Source organism: Phoca vitulina, unplaced genomic scaffold, assembly GCF_004348235.1.
Source record: "Phoca vitulina isolate PV1807 unplaced genomic scaffold, GSC_HSeal_1.0 scaffold43, whole genome shotgun sequence".
NCBI classification, from domain to species: Eukaryota; Metazoa; Chordata; class Mammalia; order Carnivora; family Phocidae; genus Phoca; species Phoca vitulina.
The window spans coordinates 3889647-3909227 of NW_022589746.1; the positions used below are offsets into that span (position 1 = coordinate 3889647).

Sequence of the window (19581 nt, forward strand, 5' to 3'; positions counted from 1 at the left end):
AAAAAGAGGTAAAAAAAAATGAAGTTCAGGAAAAAAGATCTTAAAATTTTAAAAAGTATTAACCAAAAGCGGGAAGGGTTTGGTTGAGTCAAGCTCAGAATGGAAACCTGCAGTTGCCATATTAATGGGGTATGAGGAAGCCAGATGTGAAATGAGTCAGTGTGTCAGGGTTCATTTGCCAAGAGTCGTTCCAAATCCTTTCTCATTTCTGTTTACAAACCTCGGCTTTGTGAGATGCTCAGAATACACTCGGGCAGGGATCCAGAGGATTTTATCCCCCCCCCCCCCCTCCCATGTTAGACATTATTTCCATCCCCATAAATTTGCCTGAATTGTGATTAGGATTTCTCATTGCCAGTGTATCAATTACAACAGGTGAACTCTGGACCTGATAAAAACCAAGAGAATGAAAATACTCCCAGGGACCGGGCTCTCGGGCACCGGGTCAAAATTTCACCTCAAATGCTAGCTAATTTAAAATAAAAAAATCAGTCTGGTCGCTAATCTTTAATTCAGAGCATTTTGAGGTCTAGGGAAGTTTTATAATGAGATTGTTAACAGAGACGAAGATCATAAAGTTTCAAAATTTCAAGCAACACTAATGGCTAACTCATTTTAATTAGTGATTTTTGGCAAATAACATGGCATTTTCATATTCCACGGGGAAATATTCCTAAAATGGAAGCAGGAGTGTGACACGCATATGTAATTCAATTTAATTTCATTCCATAATTTTTTTTTAAAAAAAGAAAACGTTTACAATTCTTAAAACCTGTGACGAGAAGCCCACCCTTTAAATTTTAAAATGAAGAAAACAGAGAATTAACTTGCCTTGCTAAATAAAATGGACACCATGAAGAAATCCAGTAAAAAACTCTCTGAAATATCTTTGTAGTCAAAATGGAAAAAGATCACAGTGAAGCCCAAGTGAATAAACTGGTGAGCTGGGTTACAGAAAGAGGTCCGCAGCAGCTTCATGCCAGCCACAATCATCAGGAAAATGTCCCAGCTGTTGAAAAGGAGAGAAAGGACTTGGTCAAAGACTGCCTGCAAACTATCAGGTGAGTTACAATAGCTACCGTTTCGTGAGCATTTACTGTGCACGGTGCGCTTTACAGGCATGAAAAGCCACGACTGCAGTGGGGCGCTGGGGAGGGGGCTCTGTCATTATCCACATTTGTCAAAGGAACAAACCCAGTCTCAGAGTTTGGGTCCCCTGTCTAAGGTCTCACAGGGTGGAGCGAGGATTGAAACTCAGTCCCCAGGGACTCTGGAGCACAGACCCTTTTCACAAGAGGCAGCTCCTTTCTGCCCCATGATTTTCACAGTCCCCTGTCCTTCAGCAAGGACACAGGGCTCCCTTGCATGTTGTCCCTCTTAGCATCTGCTCAGTATAGGCTTTTTTATTATAAAAGAATCCTACAGAAGCAGTGATGTCATAATAGTTAATATTAAATTCTGAAAAGAAGAAAAAAAAAGCAGTATCTTAATAAAGCCATTTTTGCCTTTACTGTTAATTTCTAGTATTTTTCAGCATATTTATTACCCCCAGTGAACATAAGCTCTCTGAACTCCCTTTTTTTTTCTGCTGAAAATGATCTCATCGACTTTTTTTCCCCATGGCATTGGCCTTTTTAGTGAAGGAACTCACCAAAGGAGTCTGGTAAAGAGATACTAGGGCTTTGCTTTGAGGCCTGGACTCCTGGATGCTCTTGTCTAGGGAGTCAGGTTATTAACCCGTGTAGAGAGCGTGTGTATGTGCACAATTCCAGCAGATGCTGAGGCCAACAGTGAACACTCTACCTACCTTGAGCTTGGAAGGTTAATAATAGCTCAGAAGTGCCTGACAGAGCAACCAGCTCCTTTCTGAGGGGAGGTTTTGCACTTTAGGCAGATTCCTGCCCCCCCCCCCCATAAAATCCTACTTGGGAACTCAAAAGAAAGACAGAAATGGGAATGCTTTCTGGAGAATGGTGGCCCTTAAAAAAAGAGAGAGATATTCTTTTTCTGGCTAAATACAGAAACCTGGAGCTATGCCTCAATTTCCCTGAGCCTAGAAGGATCCTAGGCTCTGGACCTTTACTAGCATTACTATCATCTTGTCCCAGGATGAGGACGTTCAAAAAGTGCTTTTAAAGCCTTTGTATCTATCAGGTGCAAAATTGACATTTTTATTGTCAAAAAGATCTGGTGTTGGCAATTCCATCTGCCTCCATGTGATATTCCATATGACTTCAAACCTAGGGCTGCAATTGTGTTCTCTCTGCCCCAAGATGTGCCCAGTGAGATTTGCTCAAGGCTCTTCTGAGAAAAACTAGCCCTTGATTACATGCAGATTTGGGCTGAGTGGGAATGTTTTCCTATAACTTTGACATAAAGCCTTTAGGGTTCCTGCAGCGAGGTTGAGGACTGCTCCATAACCCATCTTTCTTTTCCAGTGGGCAACTAATGAACCTGACGAAAATACAATATAAAAATATGACTTTGGGTCCAGTTGCCTTTGACGACAGCCCAGAGTACAAGAACCCTGTGGGAGGGGCACCTGGGTGGCTCAGTCAGCTAAAGGTCTGCCTTCAACTCAGGTCATGATCTCAGGGTCCTGGGATTGAGCCCCGTGTCAGGCTCCCTGCTCAGTGGGAAATCTGCTTCTCTCTCTCCCTCTGCCCCTTACCCCTCTGCTTGTGCATGTCTCTCTCTCTCTCTCAAATAAATAAAATCTTGGAAAAAAAAAGAATCCGGATGGGATACCAAAGCCCAATGACAAGGCATCTCAAGATAAGGGGTATTTGGTATTTTAGGGGAGACTGGTGATTTTTCTGGGTTATTCAGGCCAAATCTAGATTGAGAGTAAACTCTAACTCTCTATGACTATGGTTCAAATGAAGAGCATTCATTTTATGTTTATTAATGATGACTGGTTAAGACTATGGAAGGTCTTAAGGACTGATGTTTATAGCTTTTGTAACATTGCAATAGTAATGGTTACAGTTAAAATCGTTCACAGACAATTGTAGGCTCAGCTGAAGGTTTAATAAAGGCTTATGTAGCAACCAGTGAACATGGCCTGGCACAGCTGCAAAGCACCCACTTCGATCAGGCTGGGAAATATAAATACCTAAAAAGACATCATGATTTACTCACTCGCCCATTTACCAGCCCCCACTCGCTCATCCATCCACCCAGCCTTCTACCCTTTACTAGGGAGTTGGTATCAAAAGTTGAATAAGAAACAGTGCCTGTTATTGAAGACTTCACTACCTGACTATCTGGTACAGTGGTTCTCAATGCAGCCAGGGTGGGGGCGAGGCTTCTGAACTGGAAACAGGTTTCTAGGTGATACTGACATACAGCCTCCTGCTGTCCTGCTTGGGAACAGCTGGTCTAGTGGGGTACTTGAAATTATTTTCTAAGCCTTCAGATGGATGCCTCAAGAATACAAAGGAATTGGCAGTTTGGGGGTCTAAGAAGAATAATCCTGCTGGTATCATCTGGGATTTGAGAGTATTTGTAGGTACAGAGCTAAGGTGATATTTTCTGACTTAAGTGTCTGGAAAAAAAATTACAGGGAGATAGAGAGTATTATTACTCAAAACTGGACTCCCTCCAAACTGTTTATTTGACTCTGCCTGATTCCCAGCGCTTGCGTCTGTCCTCTGTCAACAGCCAGAACCGGTGGGTCTCAACCTGCAGGCTTAGATTGAGGTCTGAGTCCTGATGTTGGAAAGCGACAACTTTAAATCCTTTAGTTCATTACCCTGGGGGCAGCACTGGTGTCTTCTTTGCCACTTTGGTGCTGATTGTGAGCCCTCGTTCTAGAAACTGAGGCTCGGCTTTTTTCCGGGAGGTCACTGGGGTCAGCCAACATTGTGCATACTGGAGACACCTGCCACTAGGAAAAGCACTTGATGTTTTGGATGGGGAGGCATCTCCTGGATTGGGTCCCACCCACACTGTGCAGGAGGGCTACATTCCCATCGTCTTTTTCTTTATCCAGTGAGACTGATTTTCATCCCTGGATCTGAAGTCTAGGATTTTAAATACCAAATATGACTTGCCTTGGTCTAACAGAAGTAGGTCTGAACTGCAAAGAAGGCAGAATCTGATAAAGACAGGAAGGTTATACAATCATTTCATTTAGTGTCTGCTCTGTGTGACTATGAATCTACTCAAAGTCCAACAGAGTATTCAAATGCCTTTTATCTCAGCTTGAATCAATCTTTGGCAAATATTTATTAATTAATTTGTCCTCATCACACCCTGAAAGGAGGAGCAGGTTTGAATTATTATGCTTGGGATTATGCATGAGGGTTGACTTGGGTGCATGATGTTTAAGTAACGTGACTTAATAAGCAAATCTGAAAAAGGATCTCTTTTGCATTCTCCTAGTCAAACTTATTTGACCAGCAACTTCCACCTTTTGTTGGAACAACAAATCCACCAATTATCGAGTAGGATTTCCATTTGCAAATTCAGAGTTAACTTTAATATATGAAAGCAGTAACTCAACTGAGCACCGTTAATACTTTGCAAAAACATGGGGGCATCTTGATGGCATGACGTCTCTGTGCTCCATTTTTTTTAATTGGGAGGCTTCTCCGGATAAATGCAGAGAGATCAGTGACAGTGATTAATCTCCCCCTCCCTCAAACACAAAATGATGGAGTATTCGCTAAATGAAATGACACGAGGCTGTTCATAAAGCTCTGAGCATGATGGTAAGAACTCCAGGAGCCCCCGGCATCATACTGTGCTTCCGTCATCTTATTAAAGCTCACTAAGCTTTTGCAGGAGGATTTTCAGACCGACTGTCATTTATTCACAACATCACTTCAACCACATCTAGCTTCCTTTTCAGCTTGGTCACTCTACAGTAACCATCAAGCTCTAGTGAGTTTGAGTAAAAGACCACCGCGGCCTCCTTGCATGTGGCCAGTAAATCAGTAGATGCATGTTGGCTTCTGCTGCAGCCTGTTTAGAGAAAATTCACTGGATTTTGAAATCACTGTGATTGAAATCATGATGAGAATAAACCATTATCCACTTACTGGGTACCAAGTCTCCGGTAATTGCTGATTGAAAATGCATCAATAGTGAGGGCATTCAAAATTATTGCCGGATACAAGATATATTTTTCAAAATACTGAAGCCAAACATACAGTCTTTCAAACCACATTAAATGGGCGACATCTGAAAGAAACACAAAAACCACTTAGAACAGCCACTGATCAAGTTATTTTTCTTTAAGTGCATGTAATAAGAAGTAATATCCCCCCTTTAGTTCAAAAGCTGCGGATTCAGACTCCAGATACTAGATATGATCTACCAATTTCTTTCCAGGCAGCAACTCTTTGCTTTGTTTCTACATAGATCATAAATAATAATATACAGTAATACAGGCCAGTATCCCCATTTTTCAAGTCAAGTGATTTTTCCATATATAATCATTACTGGGACCAATGAAATAAGTTGTCATATAACATCAAGGCATCTCAGAGTAAGCAAGGGTAGACAGTGAAGGATGAAGGATTGAAAAAACAATCCAGGGGCCCATCTCCTCTTAAGCTGGGGATACTTCCAAGGCTGGGCTCTCTGCTCCCGTTTCATAGTCTTTAAATCTACAATCAGATCCCCAGGCAATAGATACAAATAAGAGAAAGCTGATCCCTAGGCCCCGTCAGGATGAATGTGTGACATTCTTGTGAACCCTGGTGACAGAGGGAGCACCACAGGGAATGAAGCCTATTCCCACGAGGGCTAAGGTTTTGAGGTTTGCGTTCAGATTCTACCAACCACTGGTGTGTGTGATGGTGAACTGTTAACTTGATCTTCCTGAGCCTGTTTTGTGTGCCCCGCCCATCCTCTGAGTCTGCTACTGGGGAAGTGACTGCCCCTCTTTCCATCCACTCATGGCAGGGGAGAAATCTGCTCTCCCCCAGGATGGGGTAATATGGAATGCATACTTGTAGTGCCCGTCGCCCATCTCTGACTATTTTTCTCTGTGAGGATGGGGAGTGGCTGGTCCAATTGGTCAGAGGACCAACTTCCTTAGGCCACAGCGTCAGCAGGAGAGGAAAACTCAACCCTGTGGCAGGGTGGAGCTCTGCTCTGCTTCTGGCTTCTGCGAGGAGAGCACGCCGGTTCAGCCCAGGGCCCGAAGGGAGGCCTAGCTCATTCCCCACTGAATCTCTGCTGGTCACTGTGAGGCTGACGTGGATGCCAATCCACCAGCCAATAGCCAGGCGAATGAACCAGATATGCCGGGACTCAGTTCCCTCCACAGCAAGTCTCAGAGGCCAAACCTCCAAAGGGCAAAGCCGACTCCACTGAGCTTCTGGACTCACATTCCTCCACCATTCATAATATAAAATTTATACACCCAATAATCTATAGTAAAAAAACAAGAAAGCCCCATACTTTTTACATTATTTGAATTGCACAAGAATCAACTCAGGAAAGACAAATAGGTCACACTCACCGTGTAGAGTGACACAGCAGCGATATGAGCTGTCCCCTCCAGGTGTCTTAACCAGTTTTAGGACACAAATTACCTGCTTCCAACATTTTTCACTAGGATTTTATGTAAAGAGTCTCAGGAAGCAACATAAACACACACGTACTATACACACAGAATCAGAAACTGATATTTTACTTTCTTGTTTATATGGCTTACATATCTATGCAAGAATGTATTATCATGACCATAAAAACACCAAAGCTATCTTCATTTGATTAAAAGTATGAGGAGAGGTCGGTATTCAGAAATCTCACTCAAAAAGAATTAATTTGAATGAGATAGGAATGGTGAAGATGGGTAGAGTGGGAATACTTCATGACATGGGAAATAATAAGAATAAACATCCCAATGATTAATTTAATAAGTAGAAGAGAGATGCAACGAGAAATTATCAAGATAAAAACAATTTCTTAGTGGTAAATGAAACAGGGAGGAAGACTGGGTATTTACCCAAAGAAAATGAAAACATTAATTTGAAAAGATACATGCACCTCTATGTTTATTGCAGCATTATTTACAATAGCCAAATTATGGAAGCAGCCCAAGTGTCCATCAACTGACGAATGCATAAAGAGGAGGTGGTGTGTAGGGGTGTGTGTGTATGTGTATAATACATACATATTAGAATATTACTCAGCCATAAAAAAGAATGAAATCTTGCCATCTGCAACAACATGGATCGATCTAGAGGTTGTAATGCTAAGTGGAATAAATCAGAGAAAGACAAATACCATATGATTTCACTCATATGTAGAATTTAAGAAACAAAATAAACAGAGAGAAAAAAAGAGACAGACAAAAACCAGACACTTAAATACAGAGAATAAACTGATGGTCTCCAGAGGGGAAGTGGGTGAGGGGATGGGTGAAATAGGTGAAGGGGATTAAGAGTCCACTTACCTTGATGAGCACTGAGTAATGTATACAATTGTTGGATCATGGTATTGTACACCTGAGACTAATACAACACTATATGTTAATTATACTTCAATTAAAAAAGTATATATACACAATGGAATATTACTCAGCCATAAAAAAAGAATGACATTTTGCTATTTGTGACAACATGGATGGAGCTTGAGGGCATTATGCTAAGTGAAATAAGTCAGAGAAAGACAAATACCATATGATTTCACTTATATGTGAAATACCAAGACAAGTGAACAAAAAACCAGAAATAGACTCTTAAATACAGAGGAAAAAACTGGTAGTTGCCAGAGGGGAGTGGAAGAGGGGCTGGGCAAAATAAGTGAAGGGGATTAAGAGGTACAAACTTCCAGTTATAGAATAGATAAGTTACAGAGATGAAAAGTACGGGATAGGGAATACAGTCAGTAATATTGTAATAACTTTGTATGGTGACAGATGGTGACCACACTTACCATAGTGAACACTGTGTAATATATAGAATTGTCTAAGTTATACACCTGAAACTAATACAACATTGTATGTCAATTATACTTCAGTAATTAAAAAACAGCAAGGATGCTGGGTAGGGATTTAACTTTGGGTATTCTTAATGGTCAATGTGTAGTGTTTTCTGGTGTAGATTTGGAAATGAGTTATTTCTTAAGGAATTAAGTTTTTTTACTTATAATTAATGAAATCTAGGTATATTATATATTTTACAGATAGATAAAAGGGTTTTCATCTTTTGTGAAAGTATATGACAATTTAGAAACACAAATCTTTACCATCCATCCCCCATTTCCTTTAGGCAAATGACGTTAACCCCTACTTCCTAGAGAAAATTGAGGCTATTAGGCAAGAATTGCCTAATCTTCCCACCCTTCAACTACCGATTTATTTATATTCACATCTGCCTTCTCGGTTCTCCTGAAGCCGAGCTCCCACTGATGCTTTGGGTCTCACTCCTCTTGATATCTGGTTCAGGAGTCACACTCCCCAGAGGAACTCTTTCCTACTGGCAAGTGCCAAGATTCCAGTCTTTGCCAAATTGAAAACTTGCTTTCCACTCTGCACCTCCTTCTTGTGTTCACTCTGCCCTTTTTTGCACAGCTTCTTGGAAAGGCTGTGAATGTCTGACAGTCCCAGGCCCTTGTCTCCTACTTGCTGCTGACACTTCTGCCCCTGGGTGTTTGCAGCTACACCTGCCCAGTACAGTGTAGGATGCAGCCACCTGTGACTTCCTAAATGACAAATAACTGATCCTTCTTGGTCTATCTTACTGGACCTTTCTAGGCACAAAACATCACTGGTCCTTCCTTCTTTTTAAAACTCTGTCCAGGGGCACCTGGGTGGCTCAGTTGGTTAAGTGTCAACTCTTGGTTTCAGCTCAGGTCATGATCTCAAGATCGTGAGATTGAGCCCCCTGGTCAGGCTCGAGCACAGGCACTGAGCATGGAGCCTGCTTAAGATTCTCTCAGGGTGCCTGGGTGGCTCAGTCGGTTGGGCATCTGCCTTCGGCTCAGGTCGTGATCTCTAGGTCCTGGGATCAAGCCCCAAGTTGGGCTTCCTGCTCAGTGGGGAGTCTGCTTCTCTTTCTCTCTCTCCCTCCCTCTGCCCCTCCCCACCGAGTGTTCTCTCTCAAATAAATAAAATCTTTAAAGAATTCTCTCTCTCCCTCTCACTATACCCCCCCACTCACTCACACTCTTTCTCTCTAAAAATAAATAAAAAATAAAATAAAATAAAAAAATAAAATACTCTCTGTCCTTAGCTTCCCCATGCCACCCACTCCTGCTTGCACTTAAACCTTCCACCCTACTCTTTCCATTTTCTCTGCAAGCTCCTCTTCCCTTAGTTGGTCATTTGCTTTCCTTGGACTTCTTTATTATTTTTCTCTTTTTCTTGAGCTGATGCCCTCAACACCCTTAACTTTAATGATTACTCCCATGCTGATGACACTCGGATCTGTAACTCAACCTTCCATCTGTCTCCTGGCCTCCAGATCTCAATACTCAACTGAATAGCTTCATCTGACATCCCTAAGGAATCTTCAAATACATGTCAAAGACTGAACTTGTCAAACTCCATGCACCTGCTCTTCCTGATGCATTCTTTACCTTATTTAATGACACTTGCATTCACTTTAGTCATGCAGGCAATATACCTTGGAGTCATCCTAAGTCAGTTCTTCTCAATCATAGCTGCACCTTGGAATCACCTGGGAACAAGGCTGAAAGACACTGTCCTAGATCTGCGATGCTCAAACTTCGAAATGCAAATAATTCACTTGCTAAAACGGGTCTGATCCAATGGGTCTGGAGCACAGCCAGACATTCTGCAGCTGTCACTCTGTCCCTCTCTGGAGTCATGATCACCAGTTTCGCACTTACATTCTATACTTAACTGGTTACCTGAATTAGCCGCGCTGGAGTTTTGAAGACCTTTTCATTCAGCTTTTTTATATATAGAAACCTGCACAAATCACACATGTTAGAGCTGTGTCCCTAGCACGTGGATGAAGAAATGCTCTTGAAGCTCCCCGCCACCTGCTTACGGTCACTGCTCCACACGGTAACCACTTGCCCCAACCCCAAACACCACTGTTTAGTTTGCCTCCTATTCTCTTGTATCTTTGCTCAACAATTTTTGTGAGATTCAGCCACCTTTGTGTGTCTCATTGTTATCCTTTCGTTCTCACTGCTGTGTACTAATCTGGGTGAATATACACAGGTTATTTTTCCAGGCTACTGTTCACGGGCATTCATTTTGTGAATGAACTGTAGAGTGCTGCCACGAACATTCTGTTATATGCCTTCTGATAAACATGTGTACGTTTCTGCGGGGTACAGATTTAGGTAGAGAATTGCTAGGTGATTAAGTGTGTGTATAGGAAGCTCTCGGAGATTTTCCACAGTTACAGAGCCAATTTATACTCCCACAAACAGTGCAGAGAGTTCCTTCTGTTTGTTCACATCCTTGCCAAAACATTTTCTCTCTCCTTCGCTTTAACCACACTGTGGGTGTAGAGTGGTATCATATTATAGTTTTATTTTGCATTTCCCTGATGACTAATGTGGTTAAGTACCTTTTCATATGTTTACTGGCCATTTGGATTAACACTTTTGTGAAGTGGCTCTTCATGTGTATCGCCTGGTTCTCTTTCCTCTTGGATAGGTCTTTTCTTTACTCATTTTTAGGATTATATGTCTTTTCTTTACTGATTTTTAGGAGTTCTTTATATACCTCAAGTATGCGTCTTTTGTCAGATATATGCATCAGAAAGCTCTTCTCCCATTTTATGGGTTACCACTCTTAATAGTACCTTTTGTAGAAAAGAAATATCTTATTTGAATATGCTCCAACTTCTTATTTTGTTTTTCCTTTTGGAGTCTTTTGTGTTCCGTTTAAAAGACAAAGATCATAACCACATTCTCCTACATTTTCCTCTTAGACTTTATTGTTTTACCTTCCACGTTTAGATCGGCAAGGTATCTAGAATTGATTATTGTGTATAATGTAAGATAGGGATTGAGGCCAATTTTCTTCCCTTGTGGCTACCTAAGTGACCACCACTATTTATTGAAAATAATTTCTATTTCCTCCTGCATAGCAGTGAACTACGCTGTTGCACATGCCTTTGTATGTGCTGGATGCCTTCCTGCAATGTCCTGTATTTCCTACTTGAGAAACTCCTAATCTTTTTACAGAACCTGGCATCTGGCCATCTGGAGTTTTCCTTGTCCCCTCCACACCCCCGCCCTTGCCATTATTCCCAGGACAGTTGCTACCAACGTTTGCCAGGGCAGCTCATTCCAAGTGTCCATCCCAATAGAAGGGTTTAGTCACTGACAGTGTTTAGAACTGTCAGTACATGGTGAGAGTAAAAAGGAATCCAAATTTTAACTGGCTTTATCATTGGTTTCAAATTCTTGATAAACAATGCACCTCCCCCTTTCTGCCTGCTTCTGGGTGGACCCTGCCATTTCCCCACCCTCAGTGGATCGGCTGCCCCATGTAGCGGGTACCTGTGAGGCATCTGCCAGACACTGAGCTCGGCATACGGTATATATTACCTTTAGTTTTCAGGCTAAATACATTATTCCTTTATGCCATCACTATGCACTGTGAAGTCTGTAATTAGAGTACCTGTCACACTGTGGAGTATTCATTTAAATATTAATCTCCCCACTGGACTGTGGGTTTGTCAAGAGTAGATCTTGTCTTTAGGACTAATCCATGTCTTCATCTGTTGAGTATTTCAAGTCCCTATGGAACACCTGGCCTAGAGTTGGGGTTCAGTAAATGTTCATTTACTAGCTTATCCTTTTTTGTGTCCAGAGGAACTCTGAATAAACTGAACAAAGAGGCTTAAAAAAGCAGCCCGCCCCCCCCAGAATTACTTTTTGAATACAAAATGAAAAACTTTCGAACTATAGCATATTAAGCAATCTTTCCTATTTTAGTCTCTCATAAAGTACAATCAGTTACATTTAGGTTTCCTTCCAAACAAATTATTTTTTCTTATTTCTCAATTTATATTGAGAAAATATATGTCAGATTGAGGCCGTCACATCAAATGCAACTCAGCTTGCTTATAAAAATACATTTACAGAGTCCTATCAACATTTGTCACCAATTCGGAGAAACATGACAACCTTAGCTAGATTCCTGCAAAAATATGTAAATTAAGGAAATACAAGCCAACCTCATGCTGCAGGGCTTTAAAAAAAACATCTGAATTAAAAGAAACATTTGAGTAGCTCATCACCATAGAATGCCCGGTGCCATTTGGATGGGGGAGTGTGATCCAGGCTTTTAAACGCTTGTCACATTTGCTTTTAGATGATGATATTTTCCAGTGAGTGGGGATAAAGCTGATTTGAGTGCAGGGACACCATCCCATTGCAGTCTTCCCAAGGATTTACTGCAGATAATGATAACCAATATGGGTTTTCCATAAGAATTTTAGTTGATCCTTCCAGGAGACACATAAAGCAATGAATTTCAAAAATATATAGGAATCACTAATAAGCTCTGAATTCACCATCCATGTCTTTCCAAATATTTGAGAGCAAAAGTACTTATTCAGTGAGATTTAACCCTCTGTGGTACCTGGGAGGGGGCGGGGGGACACGTGTGAAACTATAGCATAGACACACTTTGAGGCAGGTAGCTAAGATATTCAAGCTCTAGGAAGTCTTAGATTGTAAGCACTGTTCTGCTGTCTGACTTTGGAAGAGCAAAGTCATAAAAAGGGCATTCAATATGGCCACAATAACATACGTGAACAGCTAAGGCCTTGGATCTTTAAAGGTAATCACTGGTTCTCTAGTTAGAAGCCAACAGATGATAGCTACAAAGGAGTTCTATGAAGGATACAAAGAAATTCCAAAGAACTAGAAACCAATTCATTCAGAAGTCACAAAAACTTCTATTTTTTTAATAGCTCCCCAAAAAGACTGAGCTGGAAGCCAGGTCACACTGCATTATGCATCTCTAGTTTACAACTTGAGGTGCTGCCAGGGAATTAAGGTGACAAGCGAATGTGATATGGAAGCTCCCACATGCAACCCACTGGTGAATTCTGAATCTCTAGATGAGAGGACAGAGGGTACACTTCACGCTGTCTGCATACACCAGCAAGTTCACGGACACATACTGTATGTTAAGGGAAAATCATTTTAGGTAAAATGCATCCCAAACCACGGCTTCCCTCACTGATGTTCAGAACAACATCTAGCCAAAGCAGGGGTGGAGAAGGCTGTGGAAAGGGGGTTAAAATAAATACATAAGAATGACAGAGTAGAGAGCAAACCCCCAGAGGTCACCACCTCCAAACTTTTGACTTCGGATTCTGCTAATCCTTTATGTTGAAAGAAAATTAATTTCCCTTTAAATTTTACTTACCTCTAGACTCCTTCTAGCAAGTTCGGTAATTCATTCCAATGAAATGTTACAATCTCTAGGGCACCTGGGTGGCTCAGTCGGTTAAGAGTCTGCCTTCAGCTCAGGTCATGATCCCAGGGTCCTGGGATGGAGCCCCATGTTGGGCTCCCTGCTGAGGGGGGACCCTGCTTCTCCCTCTTCCTCTGAGCCTTCCCCCCACCACACTCGTGCTCTCTCTCTCATGCTCACTCTCTCTCTCTCAAATAAATGGATAAATAAATCTTTTTAAAAAGAAATGTTACAATTTCTAGGTTGTTTTTGTACTGAATGTTTATGTTTGGAAGTGGAGGGGAAGCAAATAGAAAGATGAATAATAACACAGGAGGAACTAAAACCATAGTATAATTCCAGAATTCTGAATTCTCAAAGACTAAACTCAATCCTTTTTGATGGGGTGACCACGGAAAGCTAATAAAAAGGAAAGCTCACAGAGGTAGTAGCATGAGAAACATGTTTCTTAGGGCCCCAAACTGTTTCAGTATTCATACAAAGTCAAGTTAGAAAGAAAATCTTTGCAGTGGTATTTTATAACTGTCTTTGTTTAATGCCCTGAATACGCATAGAGGCCATAAAAAGACCTTACTTGTCCATTAGTATTTCTCTTTTCCCTGGAATATTAGGCCCGTGAGGAAAAGAATGCAAACTAACTATGCCATTTACAAGTTATATACGACTTATTACAAGTGAGCACTTTAAATTTTCTTAAGGCCGTTTCAGGTTGTGTTTTATTTAGATGCTTATGCTACTAAAATAAGTCCTTCCTCGATAATTAAAAGTGAATCAGAAATCTTCAGGATGTTTTTATCTTTAGGAAGATAATTTTCTCCAATTCAAATCTTGAATTACGATCGAAGCTGCAAGGATACGTGGCCTCCTGCTTTACAGGAACAAGGTGTGTTCCTAAGCATTTCCAGACGTGCGAAGCTCAATTCATATGGCCGTGTCACCCTGAGGCATCTAAGGTGGAGACACTCTGCAAAATGGAATTACCACATCCAGGCCGGTGACACCCCCTTATTATAGGCGATCGCTTTTCCCTACAAGTGCTTCTCCCTCCTGTCTTTCTCTCTGGGCCAAATCTCAGTTTGGAAAGTCCTTAGCACTATCATGTACACGTGTCAGGGTGCATTCTCCAGAAATAGGCTTCACTTCCAAAACCAATAGCATGAAGAGGGTAAGTAATCATTCTTAAATGTAAAGCAAATCACAATGCACTGCTGTTCAAAGCCGTATAATTCTGCTTAGGATAAACCCAAGGTCCCCATGACCTTTCTGTTCCCATTAGCCAACACAGGGTGTGCCCGTGGATTCCTCTCCTGCCTGGGATCCTGGAATCCTCTTCCTCCACTTTGAGGGCTAACCCCCTCTTTCTCCTTCAAGCCTCAAATTAAATGTCACTTCCTCAAAGAACCCTTTCTCTCTCTCTCAGATCTCAATCAGGATCTCTTTATACTCCTTCCCTTCGTTGTCCTTTAAACCCCGTACATGTGCATGTCTCTGTGTGATGAATATCCAGCCCTCTGCTCCAGCCAGGGGGCCGGGCCTGTCCTCCTCTATCATTTTCGTCCATAGGAGCCATTCAGTAGATTCAGGCAATGTACTGATTAATTGATTAATAGCTCAATGAACTAAAGCAGACACCCGGTGGGACAGAGGGTGAGAAGCTGGGGCTCCCGTGGTGTGGCACTGCCTGCCTTGCAGGGCTTCAAGGTTTACTGCTGGCCACAGTGCATTTCCCTTCCAGAAGGTTCAGCCCAGGGTGAGGCCATGGTGGCCACACTCCTCAGCGCGTCCCCAGCATTTGGCACCGTCCCTGGCACGTGATGGGTTCTATCATTATTTTTGAACCAATCAATACCTATTATCAGGTTAGGCAAACCTCTCAGAGAAATACAAGGTAGTGAAGAGCAACATTCAGGCATCAGAATATTAAAATTTACATGTTTCAATGAATACAATTTTTAGTTGTTTCTTTAGTGGTTTTTTGACTCTGGGTCATGCTAGGAAAATTATTTTTCTCTTCCCAACCAAGATTATATAACTTGACCTATATTTTCTTATAGCTGCTATTCTGGTTCTTTCTTTCTTCTTTTCCTCCTTTTAAAAAATGTTTTAAATCTTTAATCCATCTGGAATTTCATTTGATACGAAGTCTAACTTGATTTTTAAAAATGTTTAGCTCATTTCCCCAAAACTTCCTACTGATTTTTTTCATCAATTCAATGGGAATAAAAATGCATCCTTCACATCTCCTCAAAGGGATAGAGAAGCTCTCGGGAGAATCAGTGCAATAATGTGCTTTCTCCTCTTGACAGAAAGGTCCTCTGCTAATATAAAACCATAGTATTTAAAACTAAAAACACTATTGAAATCTTTTTTTTTTTTAAGATTTTATTTATTTATTTGAGAGAGAGAATGAGAGAGAAAGAGAGAGCACATGAGAGGGGGGAGGGTCAGAGGGAGAAGCAGACTCCCTGCCGAGCAGGGAGCCGGATGCGGGACTCGATCCTGGCACTCTGGGATCATGACCTGAGCCGAAGGCAGTCGCTTAACCGACTGAGCCACCCAGGCGCCCACTATTGATATCTTTTATTACTTTTTCACATGAAGAAGTTTAGGTCAAAAATTTTCACGTGAAAAGCGTTCAGAGCAGTTTTCAAACGTTCTTCCTATGAGCACAGGAAGGGAGACACTTGTCGTTAGAACAGCCGTCCTGCCAAGAGCAAGGATTCTGCGCTTACTAATTCTTGCATTCTCATCGCCGAGCACAGCACCTAGTACGTAGCAGGTACTCAAAGAACGTCTAATTTACAAAATTAGGTTTTCTCCCCCAAGTGAAGTGTGATGTGTGTGTTACTTAAATTATAAGATCGCTCTAAAACGCTGCTTCTGTTTCTCCACTGGCGTCTCCATATATTTGCTATCACAGGGTGCTCTGGGGCTTCAGCTCCTTCAGACCAGACCCCAGTGGATGTACATCAGGGAGACTGGGTCAGCCACTTGTCACGGTGGCCTCACCCACGGTAGCTGAGAGCCGACATCATTCCTCCAGATGGCCAGCCCATGGGGCCAACAGTGCCCAAAGAAGCTGCATTCCATCCTGCATAAATCATATGCATATTTAGATTTCCCGATTGTTAGTGTTTCTACACCTCTCCAATTACTGGCCGGCCGTTCATTTGACTTCCACGTTGTTGGAGATGTATCGGCTGTCTAGGAGAATCCCACCGGGTCCTTGGGTAAACACCCTGTGGCTTGCTGGAGAGCTGAGGTTGGCAGCTGACCACTGAGCTCTGTCCCCAGACCTTCTCCTGCCTGATGCTGGCCAGCATTGGCCTGTGCTGAGTCTCCAGGCCTCCTTCAGCCTCGCTCCCCTTTGTGCAGAGGTAACTGGGTTCCACTTTCTGTGTTTGCTGCTGCAGGTGTGAGCCTGGTTCCACTCCAGTCCCCTGCAGCCACCCCCAGCCTTGTGGAGACTGACACAGAAAGCTAAGGCCCCCAGCTGACTAGAAGGAGGCCAGCCAGAGAGGGAGAGTACAGAGGAGCAGTGCCTGGCAGGGAGGGAAAGAAAAGGAGAGGAAGAGAGGGTGCATGAAAGGAATAACAACAGAGGGAATTATTAATCAGGCAGGCTTCCGCCCAACAGGCTATTTTTTGACACATCAGCTCTGAGCCACTTTTTTGGCACCTGGCATGAGCTTTCCTATGGAAGCGTCATAGCACGGGAGACTGTTACTCAGCTAACACTCGTTCAGTTCACGCTTCAAACTATTTTAGCTGCTTTGAATTAAAGAGACTTTGCAGGGTTTTCCAGGTCTGTAACTACCCCCTGATGTTAGCATCTTTTTATGTGGGGAAGGAAAGGGGAGGTAAGGAATATATTCTTCTTCCCAGAACCATGGCGTCTCCTTGTCACACTCGCATAGAGATCGTCCCAAAGACCCCAGCAGGGCCTTTATGTTTTGAAATCAAACAATGCCTGTCATGCCATTTTTACATAGATTATTGGGTTTGATTTAATCACCATAGAAATTCTGTGAACGAGGTCATTCAAGTGGTACTATCACCTGTTGACCCAAAATGTCAAAACCATAGAACATAAACATCTGGATTATAAAGGGCCACCAACCACCTAGGACAATGGATGAAATGAGGCACAAAGCAAGGTGCAAAATGAGTGAACTTCAGAACTCTGGGGAAGAGGAAGTGTAGTAGGCACTTACTGAATACATTCTTGATTAATTTCATGCCCCAACAAATTTTCCTTGTAGGAACCCCCAATTATAAATGACAGAATTGAATCATGACGGTTAAGCAGAATTAATATGTGACATAGCCAAAATTTGAGGCCATTCTCTGAGCCATGGCACTTTAATTCCCTCCTTAGCTTTCCAAAAGCTTCCTGCAGGGGAAAATCCGGTCACCTACAAAGGACCAGGGGGTCAGGAAGGCATCAGACTTCTCAACGGCAGCAGTGGAAGCTGGAAGATGATGGGACATTACCTTAGAATTCTTACGGAAGTGTTTACATCCTCAATTGCTACACAATACAAACTATCCAGTAAGTGCAAAGTGGAATGGAAATCCTTTGAGATACGCAAAGTCTCAGAAAATTTCCTTCCCGTGCACCCTTTCCCCTGGAGTGACTGGAGGAGGTGCTTCGTTCACAAAGAGAGAGTAAACACAGAACAATCGGAGCAGGTTCCAGGAGGGAGTCTGGGGAGGATGGAATTCATAGATAATCTGACAGGTTTGCCTGTATGGAAAATTGAACTGAGAGATATTTCCCATAGCTATTGGAAAGGCTAGCAAATCAAGAACAGAAATCTGAGCAAGAAAGGAAAGGTAATCGTGGTATACTACTGGACTAGAAGTGAGCAACAATTAGACTTAATAGAAAAAAAAAGTCCTCAGTATTTGTTCAAAAAAATATTAAAACTATACTGTGAGGAAGGAGACAGGGAAAATGTTAATGTGCAAGGGAAGATAAGAGAGGAATCCTTCTCTTTCATAACAGGAAGTCAGTAGATAGGCAAATCTGAAATATCAAGAGACAGCAGAACAAGCAGATCACGTAGAAGAATTATGGTAAATACCAGAAGAAATATCTAAAGAGCGGAAAGACATTTCTTACGGACAGGCAGAGTCAGACACGGTTGGAGGGGGTGCGAGTTAGCAAGAGTCTGCTGCTTGTCATTACAACTTGTTATATTTGATTTTTAATCTATGTATCACTTTGATATAAATGAAAAATACATTGGAAAAAGCAACATCTCTCAGAACCACGTCTCTGACATGTAGAAACCAGTCTATCCAGAAATCAACAGGCAAGATTTGCCAACACGCAAAGGAAATCACATTTAAGAATGACAAAATCAGGACTCATTTGTGACTTAGTTTCGTGATAGTGATTTTTTTAAGTTACAATTTCGATGAGATTCTCAATTGGTATTTTTTATAATTTCTATAATCTTTTATCCATGTATTGTAGTACATCCAAAAATTATAGCTTAAGCTTTTTCAGCAACCATTTTTTTTTTTTTGCAGAGGAATGAGCCTGTTTGTATATATTTTACCACACACATATACCCTTGAGTCCTTCAAACCAGCCTTAACCTTACAAGGCTTTTTTTGCCCATGTCAGCCTATAGGAAAGTCTTCTCCCAGGGAATTTACAAAGCACTGATCATTCACCTGTTCATTCAACCAATATCACTTAACACCTACTGTGCACCAGACATTAATTCAACATTTAGTCCTAAAATTCATACATTTTCCATTTTATATGCATATCCACCCAGTTGGAACAACTTAACCACTGAACATAAAATTAATTATAACCTTTTCACTTAGGGTCTGGGCCTTCTACTTCTTTGTATTTCCTGCAAGGCTGAACATAATGCTGGCCCCACATGGCTGTGTGTGCAGCAGTCATGGCTCCCCCATTTTGGGACAGCCAAAGGCTTGCTTAATACATAAGAAACTCTTTGATAACAGAAACCACATCTTAGTCATCCTAACTCAGTGGTTCACAGGCTTCATAACATGTAGGAACCCAGTAATCCTTTTTTTTTATTTTTAAAGATTTTATTTATTTATGTGAGAGAGAGAGAGAGCACAAGTGCAGTGAGGGTCAGAGAGAGAAGCAGACTCCCCGCTGAGCAGGGAGCCCAATGCGGGACTCGACCCCGGGACTCTGGGATCATGACCTG

The 19581-nt window shown here is 41.9% G+C and overlaps 1 protein-coding gene across 3 annotated transcripts in view; it reads right to left on the bottom strand.

The window, feature by feature from the left end:
• Positions 1-19581, bottom strand: part of PCNX2 (pecanex 2) — a 304545-nt gene that overhangs the window by 124102 nt on the left and 160862 nt on the right. For all 3 annotated transcript variants that reach the window (XM_032430306.1, XM_032430305.1, XM_032430304.1), the window contains 2 exons: positions 5046-5187; positions 832-1009 (listed from right to left, as the gene is read on the bottom strand). In XM_032430306.1, the coding sequence (XP_032286197.1) occupies positions 832-1009; positions 5046-5187 (320 nt within the window). The remainder of the gene's footprint in view (positions 1-831; positions 1010-5045; positions 5188-19581) is intronic.